This window comes from Bombus affinis, chromosome 12 (genome assembly GCF_024516045.1).
Source record: "Bombus affinis isolate iyBomAffi1 chromosome 12, iyBomAffi1.2, whole genome shotgun sequence".
Lineage (NCBI taxonomy): Eukaryota > Metazoa > Arthropoda > Insecta > Hymenoptera > Apidae > Bombus > Bombus affinis.
The window spans coordinates 9364384-9384842 of record NC_066355.1 but is presented as its reverse complement, the minus strand read 5'-3'; the positions used below and the strand labels follow the sequence as shown (position 1 = coordinate 9384842).

Sequence of the window (20459 nt, the reverse complement as noted above, 5' to 3'; positions counted from 1 at the left end):
AATTCGTCGCTCGGAGATTCGACCGTCTAAGACGGTTCTACCAGCGTTCACATTCGAAGCAGGGTTATTCGAGGCAAATAATTCCGCTTCTTAATTCGCTAAATTCTCTTACGAACTATTGTTAAACCATCTACGTTCGCCTCGTTATAAGTAGCATGATAAACAGCGAAATAAATATATCGCGTACATCGACAATTAATTCACTAGGAGCGTGTAATTTCTACTCATTAAAAGGAAAGTTTGTTCAACTAATATCACTATTCTTAGTCGTAATTATCATACTTGGCTGTACAAGTTTGACGATTTTATGCAGAATTCGAGATGGAATTTTGATATCGATATCGAAGCTTAGGTGACTCGAATAACCCAGGCTTGCTACGAGCCCCGGTAATTGGTAAACAGGTCCTTCGCCAAAGGCAAAATTTACTGTGCCGTCGAAATGGCCAGAGGTCACAAAACGAGTTCCGTTTTATTACAGACGCGAGTCGTGCTGCCCCGCATCCATCGCCTACTTCCTGCGGCGCGTTCACCACCCAAGTCTTTCATGATATATCCTTCTTCGACGCGCCTCCAGCTATCCACGCGTCCAAGCGCAGATCTCTCGTTGTTCCATTGTCAATTTCGCTGTTCGAGAGGAGTTACACGCTTGCGACACACTTTCCGCCGTGTTTTGCCCTTTGGTATAACGTTTCTCTGTCTAACGGTCTTTTGGTCGCCGATGACGTATCAAGAGCATAATCGCTGGAGCTGAATAACGGGAGAAGAATTTTTCGTCGAAATCTTTGGCCAACTGCCGCGTTATCGTTGGTTAACTAGCCAAGATGCAATTATCCGGTTGTCGCTAACTCGATAAGCTTGCCGATTGTAGTTCAAGGTCTATCGAAAGGCGCTTTGGTTTCTTACGCTCGATGAAACGACGTTTATTCGTAACCGATAATAGAAACGATCTATACGCACGATAATTAGAACGTTACTACTTAATATGTTTGTCACCATCGACGAACGTTGCGTCGATGCAATTACGTAAGCGATACCATTGACGCAACTGTCGCGCTTTTATTTTCGGCTTGCTCCCGTAGAGTCCACTAGAAAATTAAACAAAGCAGTTATGGACATAAAACGGTCCATAAAACGCCTCGGTGCGCGCGTATTCGGACGGTTGTTGCCGGATAGGAAGAGATATATCAAACGTTGCTCGTTCGGCAAAGGGATATCGAGTAACTAAGGAAGCAGAGAAGAGAAGGGAAGGGAAGAGTCGGTCGAAGAGGAGCGGAAGTAAACTCGTAGAAAGGCGTCATAAAACCGTGAAAACCGCTTTTTTTAGGGTTGTTCTCCGGATTTCCTCGAATCGAAAGCGCGCTGGCGCCAATGATAATGCAGCGCTCACTCCTCTGGAATGCACGGCTGTCGCGTAGCCGAGGGAATGCGTGTGTGCAGTGCACGCGCCTGCGATATATTTGTATACTCGTGCATTCGCCCGGCGATCGACGAATCTGGAAGCGAGCCGAGGCAGACCGTCGACCAACAGCCACCGTCCAAACCTTTCGATCTTTAAATTTAGCCTTCGAATCGCGACCACCTTTCCTCGCTTGCTCACCTCTTTGGTATTCCACCGGCGCGCGGAAATTCACCTTGTCCGGTGATTAAAACTCTCTCGACATTGCAGCGTAACTTCTTCTGAAAGCATTTTTCGAGGGAAGAAAATCTCCGAAGAATCCGAATTTCCGGTGACTGTACAAGCGACGGATGTTTCTTGGAAAATGAACGAACAAAGAGAGAAAGATAGATAGATAGATAGAGAGAGAGGAGGAGGTGGAATACCAGCGGAGTAATGTTTGCTCATCAAACAGGATATTCGATTAAAATGCCAGAGACGGGAATAAGCAAACGATTCCAAAAATAGTCCGCATCGGTTTATTCCATTCTGCTATCTACGTGGTGCTGCTACGTTTCTGTACGATGGTGTGTTCTGTTCTCGCGAGAACCCCATGTATCCGGGGCAGTTTTTGCGATACATGACGTTAGAACGCGTGGCAGAACGCGAGATGCTCTGACGCATCCGTTACTAAGACGAACGAGCAAAAGTCGAAGGTCGTTTTTCTTCTGCCGATGCTCGTCGCTCGAGGCTGATTCTTCGCCACGACGACGCAGAATTCCACGCACTGCGTAAAGCTGGATTTAAATCGTGGAAGATACGGAGACAGCGCGGGAGACATCGGTGGCAGGTTCGATCGAAATGGCATGCAAACGGTGAAAGGCGGTAAAATTTCACTCCTCGATTCGTTTGAGGATTCCCTCTTCCTCTCCCTCGTCCAAAGCGTTTATATGCCGATTTCGCGGCGTTCGCAGACCGAACCGAGAAAAGTTTCACGTCAACAACAGGGAGGACTGGTTTGGCTTCGCTTTTTAATCCACTCGATCTTCTGGACGCCGACTCGCGCGGGAATCTAGGTTTCTAGAGCTGCGACGAACACGGCCGCGACAGGGTTGACGGAACGAACAGCCCTATCCACTTTCGTTCCTAATCGATTTAACATAGTGAACGAGAAAGCTGCGCTAGTCCATGCAGAAGATGGTAGCGATAAACCCAGGCCGTAAAATCGATCAATAGGTAAAAGTTTACAGGTTTCGAGGGCTAAAACCAAGAGAAATGTCCCTCGCCCTGTGTTCGCTTTATCAAACTTCGAATCTGTCGTTTACTCGTACTTCTTGGTCCTCTGTCATCGAGCTCTCAAGGAAAGAAAAATAAGAACGGAATAGAAGAAGTCGGCCGCTTTACTTTACGGGTCGACTATTTCCACCTGAAATATTTATCGCGATCGACCGCGTTACGTTGACACGGAGCTCGAAAAGGATTCGTGACCGGGAATTTACGCCGAAAGGGCAAAGATAAACGCGCGAGTAATAGGTCTCGACGTTAGAGCGGAGAACAAAGGGAACGGATTGGCACGGATAGGTGCCGTTTCACCTACGTGACACGTATGGAGCAAGCCGCGCATATACACAGCCCAATTAAAACCTACGCGCGATTACTAACGCATCTCGACGCGTACACCGAAATACCGTGAAATTTTCTCACGCGAATCTACGCGTATATCTGCGTACGAAACAGTCGTGTGTGTGAGTGCGTCGCGGTGGACGCGTCGCGATCGAAGGTGAGCGCCCACGTGGCGCTTTCGAGGCTGCCTTTTAACGGAGTTTCCTCTCCGGTACCCGCTCTTCCCTCTTGTCCGACAGAAGCGGCCTGTCGTACCCATTACTCGCGATGACACAATAACAACGACAAAGGCCGTCGTCGAGCCGCTTACGCAAGGACGCGTGGAAGGTAAGAGGCGACTCGATTAAGCGGATATTAGTCAGGTCGCGATTCGTTGCCGCTCGTCCAAGTATTTGCTGCACAGAGATATCAGAAAATTCGCAGCGAAAGTTAAGCGAGTTTCGATTAGAATCGCAGCGCATTTCGACCTCCGTAACTTCACGAGTCTTCTCTTGCAAATCCGCTATGAAGCGTTAGAGAATTCGCTGATCGCGAATTCTTTCAAACAAATGTTGCAGGCTTCTAGAGTATTTAATTTCTTGAAGAAGTTTCGCGAACACCGCGCTGAATAATAACGAGCTATTTCGCATCTTCATACCGAGATTAATATATCTTTCCATTTTGTCGGACCGATTAGGAATTTATAAAAATTCTTTCCAATTTTCCACAATAGGTACGCTTCCATCCAGTGGACGGTTTCTCTCGATGGAATAAACCTTTAGATCCTAACGCGGCTATTTTCCAATGGACCACGAGAGATCGAGCGTATCCGTAGATCGCGGCTCGAAACGTTGGCGAGCAACAGTGCACGGCTTTCAGCTGGAGCGGAACGGAGGAACGTTTAAATCGGCGCCACGTCTACGGCCTCGGCGACGTTCACCGTCCCGGAGAGAAAACTGTGCTAACTAAACGTGATCCAGAGGCAACCGGCGATCGTTCTCGCGTACATATTCTCGTGTACACGTTTACGTCTCGCTGCGTGTAACTCGTTCGCATCTTCCAACGAACTTTCGACGTTGTTTGGTAAATGAGTTATTCCAAGTTGTAGAAACGTGTAAAAGTTCGACGAGGTTCGAAGTAGTTAGGGCGTAAATGGTTGCTCTTTTCCGTAAATCCTAATGCTCGTAAACATGGAAGAATCGGCCATTATTTCGCTCGACAGAGCGTTAAATAGGGATTAAGGGTTATCCAGATATATTCTCAATGAGACCGACCAACAGACTATTAATAACGTCCACACGAAGCCAGTCATCAAACTGTTATTATCTAACTGTTGTTACAAGTATTGTGTATAGCATCAAGATAATTACAGCCTCTAGCTATTATTATTAGTTATTATCCAATTAGGATCATATAGAAAAATTATACTTTCGTAACTACGATATTATGTTATAAATGACAAATGTTTCGCGATTATCCAAGTTATTATTTGATTCTGAGATGTGCGATGGTTAATTTTTTACTCGATGATATTACACATCCAAATACGATATAAAGTCTATTTCATAGAAGAATACAAGACCTAACTATCCTGTTAATTATCGCATCGATTCGAATCTGATTTTGAAATATTCTCGAAAATTCAAGATTGTCGAAACGACGAAAAATATTAGACTTACCAAAAAGGATGATAAATTATCAGAAGTTTTTCGACTTCGACATGCTAAAAATATCTTGAGACTTACCTGCAACAAAAACAAGACACGTGAATATAACAAGTATAGCAGCGTGTAATGAAGCAATCGAGAAAAAGTGAAAATTACAAGCGCATAAAAGGTAAAAAGATAGCAAGTTTCGAGTGGAAAGCAAGCGACTGGCATGACGCCACACGGTTAGCGCCATAGGGTGACATTGGGAGGGGAAGGCAATAATTACAAAGAGTCGTATAATTATCGCAGTGCGTGGAATCGAAAGAAAGATCCCCGAGCTACGCCCATCCCACGACGATTTCTCGACATTCGGGTCATCATCGACTAACCATCCTACGTAAAAATGTACAAATATTCCATAGACGGATACTTCTGGAAGTTAACGAAACGTTTGACGAAACATCTACGTTATCGGTGAAAAAATAATCGCACATTCCAATATTTCCTTTCGCGAGATTTATTTTCATTAAAAAGTTACGGATAAATTCAACGAGCGTAATTATTTTATCCTTTGTGATCGGCATAGGTAAGGGCACGAGGGCCTACGATTTTTCTAAACCGGCAGAAAAACATGAAACGTTGAATTTCTATCGAGAAAAATGACATTTCTGATCCTCCGTGTCCATAATAATAATTAATTTTTTCATCCACTTACACGCTTCGATCAAATTCAGAAACTGTTACTATAAATCAAGCAGAGTATCAGAACGTGCATGGACGAGTGCACCGGTAGCCGGCTAATAGTTGTTCGTCGTTTTATTCTGCTTGGAAAACGCTATTAAACGAAAGTTGAAATAGAATATAGGGCAGATATCCTACGGACGAAGTTCTCTATCGATGAAAAAAGAAAAATGCGACTAAAACGATTCGCAAACGGTTTAATACGATTTCGCGTGAAAAGGAGGTTGTGCCTTCGCTCGTTAATATATGCAGAGGTATTCGTCGAGCTATCGGAAGAGGAAACGGCAAGATCGTTCGATTTCAAGGAAGGAGTCGCAGAGAAACGAGGACACGTCCCAACCTGGTAAACGAGAACGTTAAAGCGTACGTACGGCTTACGAAAGAGGAAGCGACAGTTAGACAGTTCGTGTCATCGTGTTCCGTACTACGTAGACCTTTCGTCTTAACGGGTCGAGTGTCCATTTCCGATCTACTTTCGCGAATATATATATATATATATATATATATATATTGCTCGTTATTTTCTTCTTTCATAAATGCAAATCCTTAGGATAGAACCACTTACGATAAAACGATTCTGCGCAAAGCGGCGGAGTCGATGGTCGAACGAACTTTGTTCGTTGATCGATCAGAGTTACGAACGAATCGATTTCGAAATCGGACAGCGGTGCAGATACTCGCGATTGCGACCGAGTCGATTTCTCTCGAGTGGCCGCGCTGTACCAAAATATCGTAATAATTTCTTTCAGAGGCGAATCGAAAAATTCGCCAACGTGGGACGAAAAGCTGTTACGACATTGCCAATATCTGTCGCTATGCAGCGATAAACGAAGAGGGCAATAAATCGAGCGAAATAACTGGCCACACCTGTGCATGGTATAGACTCTATATAGTAGGTGGGCATGTAAAATTGTCTCTGGCACGGTCACGCACGTTCGACTTCTGCAAAACTGTATTTTACGTAGGGACGATCATGAACGAGACCATTCGCGTGCAATTCGTGCAAGCCTGTTCATGATCCGGAAAGAAAAAACGAAAGAAATAGGAAAGAATGAAACGAAGAAAATACGGATGAAATCTCTTGCGACAATTCCCGCCTACGTATTCCTACGTATATCAACGACGTTTATTTCCTTCTGGTTTGCTGTCCTTTCTCTTGGAATGCGGTGTACTTACGATGGAATGTCATATCCCGTGTCACGGCTACAGACACCACAGGTGTGACTGCAATTTTTACGTTTCACCTTACATTCTTCCGGAGAAAAGAATCTGAACGTTGCGTCGAACGTTGCTTTTTGCTCGTGTTTCGATACGATGCCGGTTTTTTCTTCCTCCTTCTCTCAGTTTTTTTCTTCCTCTCTCTTTCTCTCTTTTTGAATTAAAGGCGCGATACTCTAAAATCACGGAGACAGGCTTTCGGGATTATTTAGTCGCAGGAACGGAGAAAACCACGGAGACCAGTGGAGATTGCGTGCGAGAAACGCGCCGCAGACCGGCTCGTCAGCTGTCAGTCCCTGGAACGAGGAATGTGCGTGTCGAGGGGAACGAATTCTCGCGTTTCTGCTGATGACCGGTGTTTTCTGTTGCTAGGCTTGAAAAGACCGGACCACGAACAACGCGTAAACTTTTCACGGCGCACCTTTCACGACCGCGGTCGCGGTGCACCCAACCACGTACCGGCAGAGAATTGCGAAAATCCGACGCAACCACTTCCAAATATGTATACCGTTGCACGTGTTCTGTAACACTCGGTGACTTCGCCTAACTGAATCGATCCAAACCCGACATTTGCCACGAATCGCGTTAGGACTGATGTAAACCAGAGATTTTTTTCTATCCTGATTTATCGTAGCGAACACGTGCTGTTTGCTAAGAGACAAAATAACGTTTTTTTATCCGCTATGTGACAATCGCGTAGGTACACACGTGTAGTAAATGGGCACAGCTTGGCAGCTAATGAACGTAAATCGGTGTTTCGAGAAAAAAGTCTACTTAAATATTATTTAAAATGTTATTTACAAAAAATGGAAGCGATCATCGTGCCTCTGTCGTTCGTACAAATTAACGACGGATCCACGAAATCGTGCGCGTGATTACCGGTTCACAGCGACAGCACGAATTCGTGATTCATAAAGCGATGTAGGTCAGGTTTGTAGAAGTTTACTATGACTAGATCGATGACGAATGCACCTTGTGTACGATAACGAAACGCCGGCTCCGGAATCTGCTCGTTCAAGGCTCTTCGTTTCGGCGTTACACCAATGACGTCAGCCGCGTGAAAGTTTCGCGCGTAACTCGTATCGCGATTAAATCGCGTCCAAGTCTGCGCGTATGCCACAGACCGGTGAAATATATCGTAGGAGCAACAGGTCGTGCGTAACCGAAGCCTGAGTGTCTTTCCGGAGGAAAGGCGGAAGAAACTCGCAGCAGACCGTTCATGAATATCGCTTAAAAGTTTTCCCCGATTTCGCGATGCTATCGATGAATGGTGTCGAGCTCAATGGCTCGATGCGAACAAGCGGATTTCGTCGCGCGACCGTTTCACCTACATTATAGAATCAGTCGCCGTGATACTTTGTTCTTATCTTCCGACGTATCGCAAAATTATAGATTCAACTAAAATTTATCACACTGTCCTTTCGAAGAAAGAAACAAAAAAAAAAAAAAAAACTTGACGCGCGACACCGTTTCGATCAGCGTGAAAGTTGAAAAAACCTAAAACTTGCAACTTGATGTCAATTTATCGACGCTGTTAACTGCGACGACAAAAGGACGAGTGGCCTTCCGAAGCAAAGTAAAGGACCGCACGTCGAGATACTCCGATCGAATCTACCCGATCGATTGACCCGCATTGCGTTACAAGGGCCGTATACAGAGCTGGCCATGATGTTTACAGGCATGTACTGTGCATCGTATAGCATCGAATCTGGGACAGAGAAAGAGAGAGGACACCGGTAAAGCGATATCGTCGGACTATATCGACTACGGTTGGCCGGAGCAGCCGCCGGAGGTGTAAGTGGCTCGAGAGACACGAATTCGCCCTTGGGATTCCTGCGAGGCGTGGGTGATCGGCTTTGTCGAGCGTCGATCGGAGAACGATCCAACGGTTTATCCGACTTCGCTCTTTCTTCCCTCGGCGAATTGACTTTTAACATTTTCTTTTATTGGTCTAGCGTTATTTACTTTTGCCATAACCTTATTTCTATCTTCTTTGAAAAAAAAAGAAAAAAATATCAAGATCTTTAACCTTCGCAGGATGGAGGCTGAGTCAATTTTCACACGTGCAAATATGTTACTTTTTATCGTCGTCGTTTCGTAAGATGCTAGCACCGACTTGCAAGAGTTAAGCAGCGTTTTGTATTTTAAACAAAGTTTGCCATCATATAGCGATAAGAATCCTTTCTCTTCTTCGCTGTATCGTTATGAAATGAAACATTGAACGCTCCTGGCAACAATGATCCATTTGTTATCGTAAGATTACAGACATTCGACCATTCAGAGTGACCGACGCATTTTACGAATGGAAAGTAAAAATGGAAGAATGATAAGTTCCGAGTACGAGGATACTAATTGGCAATATATATCTGGAGGTAGGAAAACTGCGTATCTCGAGGAAACGGTGATATTGCAACGAATGAAGGAAGCAACAAATTCCTGCGTTGCTCTCTCCGCAAACTATTGCTTACGCATCTCGAACGACCGTCAAGGTACGATTGATTCGCGTAATTTCTCTACTTTGGCCTTAGCTTATCAGATCACGCGGTACCCAAGTAATAATCTACAATTACAAAGTCTACGTATCTGGTTCATGCGAGTTACGTAGGAACCGCGCGTGCTGATCATTCGCCTAATTGCAACCCTGTTATTGGGGGTAGTCGAACGATCTCGAGATGAGAATCGATCAAACGATTCGAAAGCTCGAAATTACCGGTGAATCACGGATGATCGACTTATTATCCGAATATTTCTTCCACGGCTAAATAACGAGATCGCGCTTTGGTTAAGATTAATTGCTAGGCTTTGGAAAATGAAAAATGGATATCGTATCTGTTTAGGTTTAAGGATAATAATCGGGTAATCTGGACGGTACGCGAAAGGAAACAGGGGTAGATATCTTGCGATACGATAGAAAATGCGGGCAAGGTTATTCCCTTTCCAATGTACGCCACAATGGATACGCGGAACCGCAACGATCGACGATATATGTTGCTGGCGAAGTAGGACACCTTCGAGCGGGATGGTTAGACACGCTGAAACATACTTTCCAATGATTTCTGGATGCTACACGACCGAGATTAATTTTAAGACCCTGTTCGGATTAGTCAAACTACCTTCGTCCGAGTAATTTAAATTCCAACAAACTTAAAATCTGCCTATGAGGAAAACTGGTCGTTTACCAGACTCGAAATATCTTCTCGAGTGTTCTTATTAGTCAACTCGTTTCATTTCCAATAATTTCATACATTTTACCGATGTAAATCCGTTCATATTGGTCTCAGATATTACCAATATAATGATAATACGATCAGGACTTGTTATACTGCTAATGAAACTGCAAGACGTTTCGCCTGGCGCGTATAGCATATTTAAGTTTGTAGATATTCCAACGTTCGTATAATACGTGTTCGTATAAAGCTTCTACGAGCGCTCGAGTATTTCCATAATCCGCTGTAACTACTTCCTTTTTATTTGCCATTAGGTGTCCTCTTGAAATCAGGTTATTCGAACACAAACGATTCGAACTGAAGCGACTCGTTTAATTCCAAGGCAATCGTGCAACGTAACGAGAACTTTTCGACGCGAAAGAAAGGAAAATTTGAAGAGAGAACAGAAGCGCGGATGGCGAACGTTGGAAGGATAATCGAATCTGCATATCGTTAGCCTCGATCGAGGTTTCATCTTTCGACCGCGCTACATAAGGACAAGGTTACCTATCTTTGATCGAACGCTCGATATACAAGAACGCTCTTGTGCTGGTATTGGGTTTTTCGATTCGACCGCTCGACATCAAGACGGGTAAATACTCCGGATAGCTTTTTATCGTAAAAGAAACGAAATGCCGGTCGATTCGTATCGTCGTTTGCGTCGCGTCGCATCGCTCGCTCGAGTTGGCCGACCTTCACCCGGCTACCGTCGCCATTATGCTCGTTACACACCGGTCGTGGTTGTAATTTACGGTTAACCGAACGGAAACCGAAGGGGAGCGACCGCGTTGTAGTAACGAGGTCGTCGCGTATGTGGTCTTAACGAACAAGCTACGACTCTCTCTTTCTCTTTTTCCGTTTCTTTTTCTTTCTCTTGCCCTGACTCTTTCACGATATCGCCCGTACAAATTCGTTCGTTGCTACTTTCCGCGGCTTCTACGGCACACGCGAGTATAACTTCGGCATCGGTAACGAGAAAACAAGAATACCACGTCCAACTGGCAGATCGTGCCTTAATATACGTATGTTCATACAGGGTGTTTCGTTTACCTGGTATTCCTAAAAACGATTTAGCTATCTCTTTGTTCGACCACGGGAAACGCTAAGCGATATTCTCGTCTTCTGTGTCTTGTTTTTCGTACGCAGATTACGAGAGAATTATACGACGAGCACCCACGCCGAGTTATGGAACGCGTCGATCGACGTATCGAAAGATATTCAGTTTCATCTACAAAAACGTTGACGATCGTCGATTGGATGCTCGTCGTTCTGAATCAGCTAATTTCATTCTCACGCTATTCCTTCGTCTTTCAGAACTTGCCGAGATATTTAAAAATTCAAAATAACCGAAACACCCTGTACGCTCAGAGACATTACGGATAATCACGTTGCAATTGCTTGCGAGGTTCCTTCGACGATCGCATCGTTATTATTGTTTACGACTTCGCAGCGCGAGTCGGTTAAAACGAAACGAAAAGCTGCGAGGGATGCACACGATTCCTTTCGGAGCGGATAAAGACGCTGGCAATAAGAAAGAAGGAGACGCAGGATACGAGAGGAGAAGGCGCATTTTGCGCGTCGTTTAACCCTAATAACTATGAATGGAAGCGCTGGCCAAACTTGTCTTTCATTTCGTTGAAAGAACACGCAGCGCGTGCAGAGAGAAAAGAGGAAGAAAACGAGCGTAGGCGTCGAGTACGCCACGGAACAACGAGCAATCTCGTTTTCAAGCATGCGAGAGTGTTTCCCAGCTCGAAACCAAGACGCGATTCAAGAGTCTGAAAAAATTCGATCGTTTCGAGAGGATGCGAATCGAGCGAAATTTCTCGTGAATTTCTGCCTGACGAATTTCAAGAGAAGTAGTTAAACTAAGAAGCTCGGTAAAGAAAGGCTGCACGTTCGGAGAAAGCAATTTTTTAAACGATTTATCCAACATCGCGTAACGTCTTTCTTGCGACACTGATTCATCCTTAACGAAGCAATCTAAAAAACCACGATACGCGTTCGAGTCGTGAGCACAGGACACACGGCGCAACGGTTCGAACGAAACGTCCTGGCAGGAAGAAATCGTGATCCATAGATCATGGGGATCGCGAACGATCCAGCGTCGCCCTTCTCCATCGTGCCCGACTTCCAAGCCTAACCTCTATGTCGTAATATCGCAACAACTATACAACACCTCTCTCTGCCTTTCGTAGCAGTTCTCGTGAGAGCTCGCGATCGATCTCGATCCATAGATCATTCCGGCAGGACGTTTCTCGCCCGATTGAGATTCGCTGATTTCCCGTACTCCGGCGAGATACCACCGCGAATCTACCGTGTCTCGTTCGAACGCACGAATCCAGAACGAGATCTGGATCTTGCTGTGTTTCACCGTGGCGAGCTAGAAATCGAACTCGAACGGAAATTTTTCTTCCCTTCGAAACGATATCTTTATTCGAAGGTCGGTGAAAAGAAAAGGACTGCGACACCTGCGACGACCGAAGGGAGTATTCGTTGCTTTGTAACGGGCACGAATAACAGCCTGTCTAAATACGGTACCGGTGAATAACGATGGCTGGAATTTCTCGTTATTTCTCAAGAGCCACGTCTACGACTACGACTCTGGGTGGCTTCTTCCCTCGAACTCGTAGAACACGATCCACGAGAAGAGAGTTATCGATCGGATGAGCGAGCAACGCGCCAGTGAACGGACAATGATCACGGCGACCTTGAGAAGAAGGCAACGTTTGTTCGTTGATGTAGCTCGTTCGCGGCTCGTACCATCGTATTTTCTCACCCGTGAAGCGATCGAGCCATCGTACTTTTTACCAAAGGAGAGAGTTCGCGACGAACCAACGTGAGATCTCGGTCCGCGGCGACCGTTCCGATCGACTGACCCGATAAATATAATTAAGGAGACGGGAAGCTGAAGAGCCCTCTCGACACGGAACGCCACGACCGCTTTATCGTCCGCTGTATCTGTATCGCCGATAATCGCCGTTATCGTGCAGAAGGGATGTTAATAAGATGTCGCAGAACCTCGCTGAGTCACGACTTCCCCTTTCCTTCGACGACTAACGACCGCCCAACCGATTGTCAAAACAACAGATCTCCCTGTTCGCTGAAACAAACATATCTGTCTCTTGGTCGAGTGGAGTTCGACTTATGTACAATGGTCCGAGGGAAACGTTCCTCGGCGAAAATTGAAAAACGCCTTTATATCCACTTTCTATCGGCTAAAGCTCCGTCAACTTATTAGCAAAGTCAGTTTATACGATGTGATTCGACTATTTATCGTAAGTCGAATTTAAAATTTACACGCTCATGTTAACAAGTGTGTAAGCTTTCGTATAAAAGAAATCGGATGTATATCACTTTTAATTAATCTTTATAAACTTTCTCGACAAATTTTCTCTTGAAATTGTTCTAGGATGTCTAAAGTGATAGGAACGCGAAGAAGAAGCGAGAAGAGCTACAAGATTAAACGTTGAAACTGAAAATTGAATTTTGATCACGAAATGTCGCTTTCCAAATCATTGTCCACTGTTGCATTGAAGGAAGAAAACGCGACTACGAGGAACGGAAGGAAAAAAAGAAAAACCGGAACGTTAGCCGCCTCTTGTCGAACTCGCATTCTTTCGAACGAAAAAAGAGCATTGTTATGTTAAGTGAAAGGAAGCACCACGGTACGAGAAGTATCCTCGAGAGCAAAGGACACGCAGAACCGTCCAAGAATGCCTCGAGCCAATGGGATCAGCAGGGAGCACAGCTGTTGCTCGTCTTGGAGACAGCTGCCGGAGCCTCCTACGGGACGTACCGCGAGTAGAAACCCTGTCGAGGGTGAAGAAAAATCGTGAAAGAATCAGCCCATAACTCCGCCCGAACGGAAATCTGTCAAGAGGATCGACGGGGTGGGCTGGCTACGAATTTAGATCGAAATCCAGACGAAAGAAATTTTTTACTAACGATAAGCTCTCGAAACGAGTCTGGAATCCATGGTATTTCATACGACGGTAAGAAGTTTACAAATCTCGTAACTGAAATAAACCAAATATTTCCAATTCTTACATTTTGTGATTTATACGACGAGAAACAAAGTATGGCAAATGGTCGAAGTTACGTTTCCGCAGAAAAGAATTAACTAGACTGCGGATGTCTGTAGAGGAAATTTAAAAACGCGAGAATGCATAAAGTGTGTACAATATAAAAAAATAATGGATCGTCTAAACCAAAGTTCTCGCTGTCAGATACAATGGTTTGTCGAATAACTACACTCTCTATTTCGTTAATTATGCTCGCGAAACACGAAATCGCATAAACATCGGCAAAGTAACGATAATATTGGGTTTACGAGGAACGACCAATCAGATCCACGTTGCCTCCAGGTTTCTCCTTCTGATCGCTGAACGGTATGATTTTCGAGATTCTTATTGCATTATAAAAAGTGAAATGGATCGTGTACCGTGAACGACTCGCGTGTCGAAGCTCCGACCCACGGTTCGAAACACGTCGTCGTCCTTAACCGTTCCCAACAAAGACCACGGAATACGACAAACCGGATACGCGGTATCCCTTTGCTAGGAGATGAAGCGACCAGGCGACGCGCTCCGAGATCTCGTTTTTCCCCCTCGGTGGAAGGTCATCCGACGACCAGCTCGCGAGCAAGCCTCCAACAAGTAGGCAGCCTGGCTGTCGCACTAATTGCAGGTGCCGTTACCGTTACTTTCCAGATGGCATGCCCGTTTCCGTCGCGTTACCTCGTACGCTCCAACCAGAGCGCTCTTGGCGAACGTAACCAGAGAGGAGTTCGCCGCTTGGCTATTTCTTTGCCACTCTCTTCTTTGACAACCCGTCAATGGACAAAACCATACATGTATTAAATCATAACAAACCTGTTATAAATAATAAAAGTCAAGCCTAATCGCTGTTTTAGTTAATTGCATCCACGCGGCTACGTACTCCATAAATTACGGAAATTATGAATATGAATTTGTAAGCGTTTTCTTGCAAGCGTCTAACATGGAATCCTTAGTTTATGTTTTTATAATTCTTACAAATGAGCTTTCTAAATTTTTGCTGCGTAGTCTTTCGCTAAGCCATAATTCTCCGCCGCTAATCTTTAATTATCTAAACGATTATTACGTGTCGTATGAAACCAACGCGTATTTTAATACGATTGCGAACCTGCGATAGAGTATACGTGGTTTACCGTATGTCGTTTACAGGAAATCCCACTTGAACAGCAACGAGAACGCGCCTCTCGACTCTCGAACGACACAGAAAAAGTAGAAGCGTTTCTTTTTAGACTTTTCGCGATCCAACGCAATTATAGAACGGAATATCGATGTTTCCGCGTTTACCGAGGTTTGTCCACCGTTCCAGGTAAGTCGTTGGGCTCGTGCGTTCGACCGACGTAAGACGAAGACACATTGCAACCAATCTACCTATTATAAGGGTATAAATATCGAGTGGCAAGTGCATAGCGGACGGTCTCTGCATTCTCAGTCCGGCCACAAGCTATTTTCAACCCACGCTAAACTCTCTCGCTCTCTCGCTCTCTTCTGCTTTGCACGATCCCCACTTGTCTTCGTATATTCTAAGACGCGACCCGATACCATAAAAAGCATCTGCCCGCGTCCCACTCTTACACAGCTACAAAATATCTTTCTGCCGATTGAATTTGCTCCTCTTCGCCGATGGCTCGTTAAAACGCCAACCGACATACGGAACAAATCGGTGCACAGCTATTCCGTCCAACAGCCTTTGCTTTTGCATTTGTTTACGCATTTGCCCCTGCATCTCGATACTTTTTTCGATATATTATATTCTACGCTTAAATTAATATGTATAAGATAAATTACGGGAAAAAATAAAAAAACCTTTCGATACAACAGCGAACACGACAGATTGGAACGGATTGTAAGTTAATAAAAATAAAAATGTAATAAGGTAATAATAATTAACGATAGAGAACGAATTTTGTTAGACCACTTATGAATCTATATTGTCGACCGGTTATCGTACGATATTTCTATAGTAATAGTTATACATAAAATAATGATAATAATAATAGGATCATTTGCTTTTTAGTTTCACGGTGCAGTTATTATAACATGCTCGTTATTTTAAATGATATAGGAACTGTCGCGCCGCATCGATTACCATTTTTCCCGTGCTCACAAGAAATCCACTTACTCTCTGAGTCACGAGAAATGAATTTGTCTGTATCCTAAAGTATAGCACGTACATAAGCTCCAGCTTCTCTGGCGACCGTGCTTCTCTAATCAACGAGGCGAAATGTTTACGTAGGGAAATACCGTGCGTGTGATTCATAATACTCTCTGTAATTAGTTTGCGAGCTCACACCTGAACAAGGAAAAACAGAAGCACCTTCTAGTTGTGATATTTCATTGACGAAAAAACGAAGCGAAAAAATAATTAATCTACGCCAAATCGATCTATGTTACGGATGGAATGTACGAGCGTACTTTGTTTCAAATATTTTTAAACTCTCCAGTTGAATGCTATTTGATTTCTACGAGGAGAACTTAATCGATCAACTTTATAAATTAGAAAGTAGACACGAGCAACGACCAATATTTTTTTTCTTAATTTGCCTCGGAATTTGATGTATTATCTCATCCTCTTGCTATACACAACTGGCAAACGTAAGCCTGTTGTTTTTTCAGAAGAATCAACATTAATCGTTGGAACGCGGATGTTAATGGAAATTAAAAAGAAAAAGAAAAATAAATGAAACTCAAGCAGAAATATGTTCCATCTGTTATCGTAAGAAATATTTCACTTTGCATATATTTTATAAACGCTTTAAGCATTTTTATACTTAAGAGTCCACAGTCTACTAATCACGCATGCGGATAAAACCAAAAATCGCAGTCGACCAGTTCGGCTTCCAAGAGGTTCGTTTTGCGGCGAGAGATGGGAGGGAAGAGTGTGAGTCGATATAAAATTCCAAGACCGTGACGAACGAATACGAATAACGATGAAAAATCGTCAAGGCAAATGTCTGTCGTAGGCGATAAAACGCCTAGCATATAGCGAGGGTAAGTATCGATTACGCGCTCAAAATCTTTTAATCGGAGAGAACGAAACGGCGCACATTTGCTTTTCAGTTTACATTCGCGAATGGCACCCTATAAGCCGATATAGCCATAATCATAATATTTATATCGGGATCCCTCTCTCTCTAAAGTTTATGACGCGGCGCGGCGTCGCGCTGGTGGTTCGTAACTCGAGCCAGAATTAAATATCTGAATCGTACCTCCACTCGTTTTACCTTTAGCGAACGACTAATTCGATGTAACAATTCCGCAAGAAAAAGGAACAATAAAATGCGGTGAATAAAAAGTGCCATTTAACAACCGCCGTGCCATTCTCCTTTTGGATGCACGATTCTCCCTGGAATCTTACGTAAGCCAGACTTTTACGAAGAATCGCCGCGGTTGTTTGCATTCCTTTCCTTAATAACGTATACGAGTTTATATCGAGGTTTCGCATGCATCATACAGTTGGTCAAACAATTTAAAGGATCGTTTCCTCGAATCGCACGTACACGCAATTAATATCAATTCTTAAACTGTTAGACGCACACACGACTGCGAGCAACGACTGCTAGGCAACAGCAGATCGGTAAACAACATATTTCCAAGTAATTTCGACCTACGCGCGTTCATAACGTTAAAGTATAGTTCGAAATAAGTTGCACGGGGCTGTATACTTTCGTGAGCTACTATATAATTCTCCGTTCTTCGATACGAAAGCACTGTACGACTGGCGTGTATAAATCTCGAATGCAGCAGGTGTTTAGTAAGCAGCTGTTATTTTGCATTCGTAGCTAACGCCTAACGACCGGCGATCCTGATTGACGGCTGCATAAATCTTTGCAACGGTTAACACCTTTGTGGAATATCTCGAACGTATCCGGTCACTGAAAGAATACTAATAGCGGGTCGTCGTGAAAGAACTGTCGAGTTACGTCGTTAGAGCTCGATTCGGACGATAAATATTAATACCGTCTTGCGATTCACCGCGCGTCCCTGCTCTTTCTCTCTCTCTCTCTCTCTTTCTCTCTTGAAATTCACATAGCTTAAGTACGTTTGTATCGACGATGTGTGGAATCGACATCGTCGAAACGGATTACATGTACATAACGAGAACGATGTCGATACGTGTAATAACAACAAACAACGTAGCTGGTGTCCTACATTATCGCCGAGTGCAACGAGAATATCGTTTACAGCAGTCCACTACCTACCCACTTCCAATAAGCAGCAAACAAAAGGACCGCGAATGGAAATGGCACTGGAGCAAATCGAGGATGAATGCGCGATTGACCATAATAGGATCTCTCGACTATTTCAGGCAAATTTTGTCACGGTAAACGCATCCTGCGAGTATTATATGGTTGAAAAAAATATTTAGCGGAAAATATTACGTCGTAACTTGACGCGACTTTGCATACGCAGCGTACACCTCGCGATGAAAACTTTTCCTTTCGCAACGGAATTCGAAGCACGTGACCTTCGTAATTATTCGCTCCAAAACTGTAACTTTAAACGTCGATACGCACGCGTCTCGTCGTTACGCGATTTTGCAAAATCTCTCGACCTTCGCGACTGTCGAAACATCGCGATAATAGCTAATGTACGGTTTGTTGATTCTTTCGAGCCGCTTTATCGCTGCTTTACGACCAACGTAATATAAAAAATAACATTTTCGTTTTTCCATACACAACGACGATCGACGTTAGAAACGAATTAAACTGTGTCGTTTATATCGCGCCATTCGATTCGACAATTCCTCTACGACGATCTCGTGTGCACAACGCAGGATAAGGATTCATTCGGAACACACGGAGAACCGTGTTCGCAGATGCTCATCGACCTTGCACAGTTTCGGAGGAACGTTTCAAGCTATTCACGGTAGTCTCCTATTTCTTCTCTTTTCTTTCGCTGTTTCCTAAGAAGCAACGGAATTTTCGAGAAACGAGAGAAAAAGGATACTGGCGTAGACTAGCGTAGACGGAGGTCGTAAAAGAGTATCGGCGCGCGAAGTCTCGACCTCGATCTTTCGCGGTAGGGGCACTTTCTTTCTTCGATAGGATCCAGAACCGAGTTAAGGGTGCCCCGAGGCCCTACTCGAACATTCTATCGCTAGAACTTTTTTGTTTTCTTACTCGAATCCTATTTCAAAGGTTTTTACACACCGTCTGCTTCCAGTCGCGAAACAGCAATGTTTCTAGAGGAAAGCATTTCGACACAGTAGCCAAACAAAACAAAGTGAGAAGAGGTACGCGAATAGAGAGAGAAAGACAAGAAGGAAGAAGATATAAACAATTTTAATTAACGGAGCTCGATGCGCGCGATAGATCGGTGACCTAGCGAGGACACACATAGGGAAAAACGATCGACGTTCTATGTTCCGAGTCGGAAACATATAAGTAGACGCGGTAACCTCGTTACACAAAGAGACGATGAGAAGAGATAGAACGGCGTGCAGGCGAGACGAAGCGAGAAGAGGAAGAGAAGCAAGACTGGACTTACCGTGCGAAAGGTTGTTCCTCGACCTCGTACAGTTCCTCGAGGGTCTGTTTCGAGAGAAGCCTCTCCAGCCTCTGGGGCGTGGGAGCGAGATGCCCTGGGATGCTGGTAGTCTCGAACAAGCTGTCCGCCGTCATGGCCGCTACCCGGTCGACGGTACGTCAACTGAACCAAACGCAAAAGATGCACGGATAATCCCAAATTTTCCTGTTGTTCGGTCGTACGACGAGGCGTCACGACCGCCAAAGTAGATAACCAGCAGGCACACGGGTAGTCTCGTTGTAGTCGAGTCACACAAAAGAATAAAAGAAAAAAAGGAGAAGGAGACGGAGGAAGACTATGGAGATTTCACTTGTTGCGATCACAGCCAGCAATACTCGCGTAAGTATCCTCCGTATTCACAAGCAAACGATAGAAAGGAAGTAGTAAGAAAAAAAGGGAAGGTGTTTTCTCTCTGCTTCGGTCACTGCGTTTACACGGACTACGGGTTTACTCACGACGATATAACGCGAACAACGATGAAACCAATCACCACGTCACTGTCGCGATTACAGGCACGCGTTTCATCTTGCTGCACGTTTCGTACGATGATCGTCGTCGATTAGAGGCGACGTCGAACGCACAAGTCTAGCCCCAGTGCACGCACCGATCGCGAAACGAAGCACGCGCTTCTATCGTGCGAATGTTTATCACGCGCAACCACTCGTCGCAATGGTTGGCCAACAATTGAACCTTCCGCCGAAGCTTCGTGCGATTCCCCACTCTCGATTCTCGAAGCGCCTTCGCTATCTCTAACGTGGTGGGAGAAACGTATCCCCACCTATAATAAAACTCGGTGACAGTACCGAACTGAACCGAAGCGATCCGAACAGATCCGAAACCGAACGAGTAAACTTACTCTTTGCACCAACTTCGAACCCGAGAGAGAAAGAACTTGACAGGCATGCACCGACCGACCGACCGACCACTTCCTTTTCTCTCTCTCACTCTCCATTCCTCCTCTCGCGCGTATTTCGCCTATGTTTCTTTATCATCCTCCTTCTCCGTCGCCCCACGCGTCTTTCAAGCTTCGCAAACCGATCTTACGATTAATAAGCAATATCACGAGCCTATATACGATTCGATA

General features: G+C 44.6%; 1 protein-coding gene across 1 annotated transcript in view; it reads right to left on the bottom strand.

The window, feature by feature from the left end:
• The window catches only part of LOC126922702 (serine/threonine-protein kinase 17B), a 64054-nt gene extending 43963 nt beyond the window's left edge, over positions 1–20091 (bottom strand). The window contains exon 1 of the mRNA XM_050735524.1: positions 19337–20091. Within this exon, the coding sequence (XP_050591481.1) occupies positions 19337–19470 (134 nt within the window). The 5' untranslated portion in view covers positions 19471–20091. The remainder of the gene's footprint in view (positions 1–19336) is intronic.
• Positions 20092–20459: the final 368 nt, after the last annotated feature.